This window comes from Emiliania huxleyi (genome assembly GCF_000372725.1).
Source record: "Emiliania huxleyi CCMP1516 unplaced genomic scaffold EMIHUscaffold_9, whole genome shotgun sequence".
Classification (NCBI taxonomy): Eukaryota; Haptophyta; order Isochrysidales; family Noelaerhabdaceae; genus Emiliania; species Emiliania huxleyi.
The window spans coordinates 1,020,051-1,022,894 of NW_005195301.1; the positions used below are offsets into that span (position 1 = coordinate 1,020,051).

The 2,844-nt window shown below is 69.1% G+C and overlaps 1 protein-coding gene across 1 annotated transcript in view; it reads left to right on the plus strand.

Annotated features, from left to right (window-relative positions):
- Positions 1 to 1,505: 1,505 nt before the first annotated feature.
- Positions 1,506 to 2,844, plus strand: part of EMIHUDRAFT_97328 (hypothetical protein) — a gene marked incomplete at both ends in the record, with an annotated part of 1,777 nt that continues 438 nt past the window's right edge. The window contains 2 exons of the mRNA XM_005757816.1: positions 1,506 to 1,969; positions 2,045 to 2,789. Coding sequence (XP_005757873.1) covers positions 1,506 to 1,969; positions 2,045 to 2,789 — 1,209 coding nt within the window. The remainder of the gene's footprint in view (positions 1,970 to 2,044; positions 2,790 to 2,844) is intronic.

The window sequence follows — 2,844 nt, forward strand, 5'->3', positions numbered from 1 at the left end:
GTCCTCGTTTGCAAATAAAGGCCTGTGCCATCGCTCAGAGTCCCAAACCATGTGATTGTCCGCGCCGCCGCGCCTGAGTACGCGAGTAGTGTATGGTGCCAGAGGCGACGTCGTCGGGGAGGGCGTCGTCGCGGGCGCCAACGTCGTCATCCGAGCCCCTACGGCTGTCCAAGGGCACGTCTGGGTGACCAGGGGCGGGGTCCGAGCCGTGAATGCTCGGCCGGGGCGAGCTTCTGGGTCCATGGGACCGCTGCCGGACCCATCCGAGAGCCTTTCCGGACACGTTCGCTCGACGGCCTAGTTGTCGGCCGATGTTCGACGACCAAAGCTCCGGACGCCGCGGCCAAAGGTCCGCCCACGGCCCCAGGACTCGTTGTTGGGTTTGGGGTGTGCCTCACGAGGCGGAGAGGCCGCGTGAACTCCCGTAGAAGCTCGCGAAGAGTGCGGATTTGGAGCGCCGCGCCGGACCTCCGCCGGGGCCCGCCGGGGCGCCGTATGGGCCTCGGGGTGCCCGAGAAGCTTAGAGGTGCGGTTGTTTTTGCTTGTGTCTATCGGTTCATGTCATAGACCGGCCCTGGGAAGCCTTTGACCGCGCGCGGAGGGGGTGTTACGGGGCCGTGATGATTTAGTGGGATCTGGGAAAACGAGCGCGTGCGATCAAACTTTGCCAACAAGGTCTCGGCGGAGCCGCAATGCGCGGGCCGTGAGTGCATGAGGACAGCAAAATGTGTTTCCTCAAATATTTTGGCCCGTCAGACTGACCAAGACACATTTTAGACTGACCACCGCTGTCGGCACACGCAGCTGTGAGCGTCGCGCGCGCGTGTCCTCAAGTGTGTCTGTTCAGAGACGGCACAGCTGAGAGACCGCTGCCCTGATCCACAGGCCGAGCCGGGGACGGCGGAGGCGGCCATTGGGCACCGTCGTGCGCCGCAGCTGCCCCAGTCACGTCGGCCCGGCGCCTCGAGGGAGCGCCGCCTAGAGGAGCGCCGCCGGCCACGCGCCTCGAGCGACGGCGTCGTCCCGACTCGTCGCCGCGACGACGAGAGAGGAGCGCTGCCTGGCGCGCAGGCAGCGAGCGCGCTCGAGGTGACCGAGCTGATCCGCGTGTGGCCGCTACGCGACGCCGCATCTCGCACGGATGACGCCAGAAGCTCGCACGACGGCGCGGGAGCGCGCGGCTGGCGGGAGTGCGTGCGATAGGGTGCCAGAAGGCAGGCCGAGCATCGCCAGCGCGGCTCGAGGCCGTTGCCCGGGCCCCGCGGCGGGTCGAGGAGGCGCTCGCGGAGGCGACAGGAGCGCGCGGCACAGCTCCCAAACGACATCGATCTCGGACCTGAGGAGAGGAGGAGGCGGGCGTCGGTGCACCCTGAGGGTGCCTGCAAAGCGGCAGGTCCGAGATCGATGTCGTTTGGGAGCTGTGAGGTGTCGGAGAGCTCTCGAGGTCTCGACGGGCAGCCTGACCCCTCTCCCTCCCACCACGCCGCCCGGGCGCCACGCTTTGCATGTTCGAGGACGTTGACCACGCGGACCTGCTCGACGACGCCGGTGGCAAGCGTGGGCGGCAGAGCGGCGCCGGCGCGGATGGTGCGATGGAGCCGCGGCGGATCATCCAGCACGTGGCAAAGGAGGACGGCGGCGGTAACGACCCGCATGGCCCGACCGAGGTTGCGCGGCGGAATGCACGCGCCTCCGAGCAGGTGCTTGCGCGCGCGGAGCGCGCCAAGAAGTTTGGCGTCGAAAAGGCGGCAAATCCGCTGAACGCCAGAGCGTCGGCGGCGGGCGGTGTGGGCAAGACGGAGGCGGGGCTGTGGGAGAAGCGGCGCGACGCGGAGGCCGTAATTCCTGCACCCTCTGGCCCGGGCTCCGTCTTTTGTGTTCAGCTGCATTCCCAGCCGTCGCCCCAGCCGCCGCCCCATCCTCCGCCGCCTCCTCCCGCGCTGCCTGCCGCGGATCCTTCCGTGGCGTGGTGTGCAGCCGGCGAGCGTGGGTCTTTGAGCAAGGAGTCTTCGAGTGAGGAGCCGTGCTCATCTGATGCCTCAAGGCGTCCTCGCCGAACAGGAGCCGGTCTCGGATCCGCCGCCCAACCGGCGGCCACCTCCTCGGCTCATCTCTGCTGGGGCGCACAGCTGGCCGGCACCGAGCGCTGTCCAATGGTGACGCCAAAGTCGCCCGCCTTTCGCGACCGCTTCTGCGCCGCGTGCCGGGAGGGGCCCATCATCGTGCCCTGCTCCCGCATCCGCGTCTTGGACGGCTCGCTGCCTGCTCCGAGCAACTCGCGCGCCGAGGGCATGTGGAATGCCCAAAAGACAAAGCCGCCGTTCTGGCCCGCGCATCGCGTCGTCAACCAGACGGCGGACACCTTTGGCCTCAGGCTCATCATCCTGCGCGACGAGACGTCGGACCCGCTCCACGGCCTCGCCCCGCTTCCCGCCGAATTTGGCTCCGCGATTGCGTTTCTCGTCCGGAGGACACTCACCCCCGTCCCGATGCCTGGCATGCCCACGCAGCTCGTCCAAGCGCTGCGGGGCACGGGCCAGGGTGGCACGCTCGCACGCAGCGCCGCCCCTTCGAGATTGCTGCTGCGCGCCGGCTCGAGTGGGGACGGGTCCACCGTCGCGCTGGTGCCACCCTGCCTGCCGCCCCTGGAGGAGGCGCTCGTCCTGCCGCTTGGTCCTGCACCAGCCGCTGCCGCCGCCGCGTCTGCCCAGCCGCTGAGATGGCGCTTTGGTGAGCTGGTGGACGCGGTGGCTGCCGACGCAAGTGCCGCGGAGCTGATGCAGCTGCTGGTGACGCCTCCAACTTCGCCGCCCGCGCCGCCAGCGTCGCCGTCCACGACAGAGG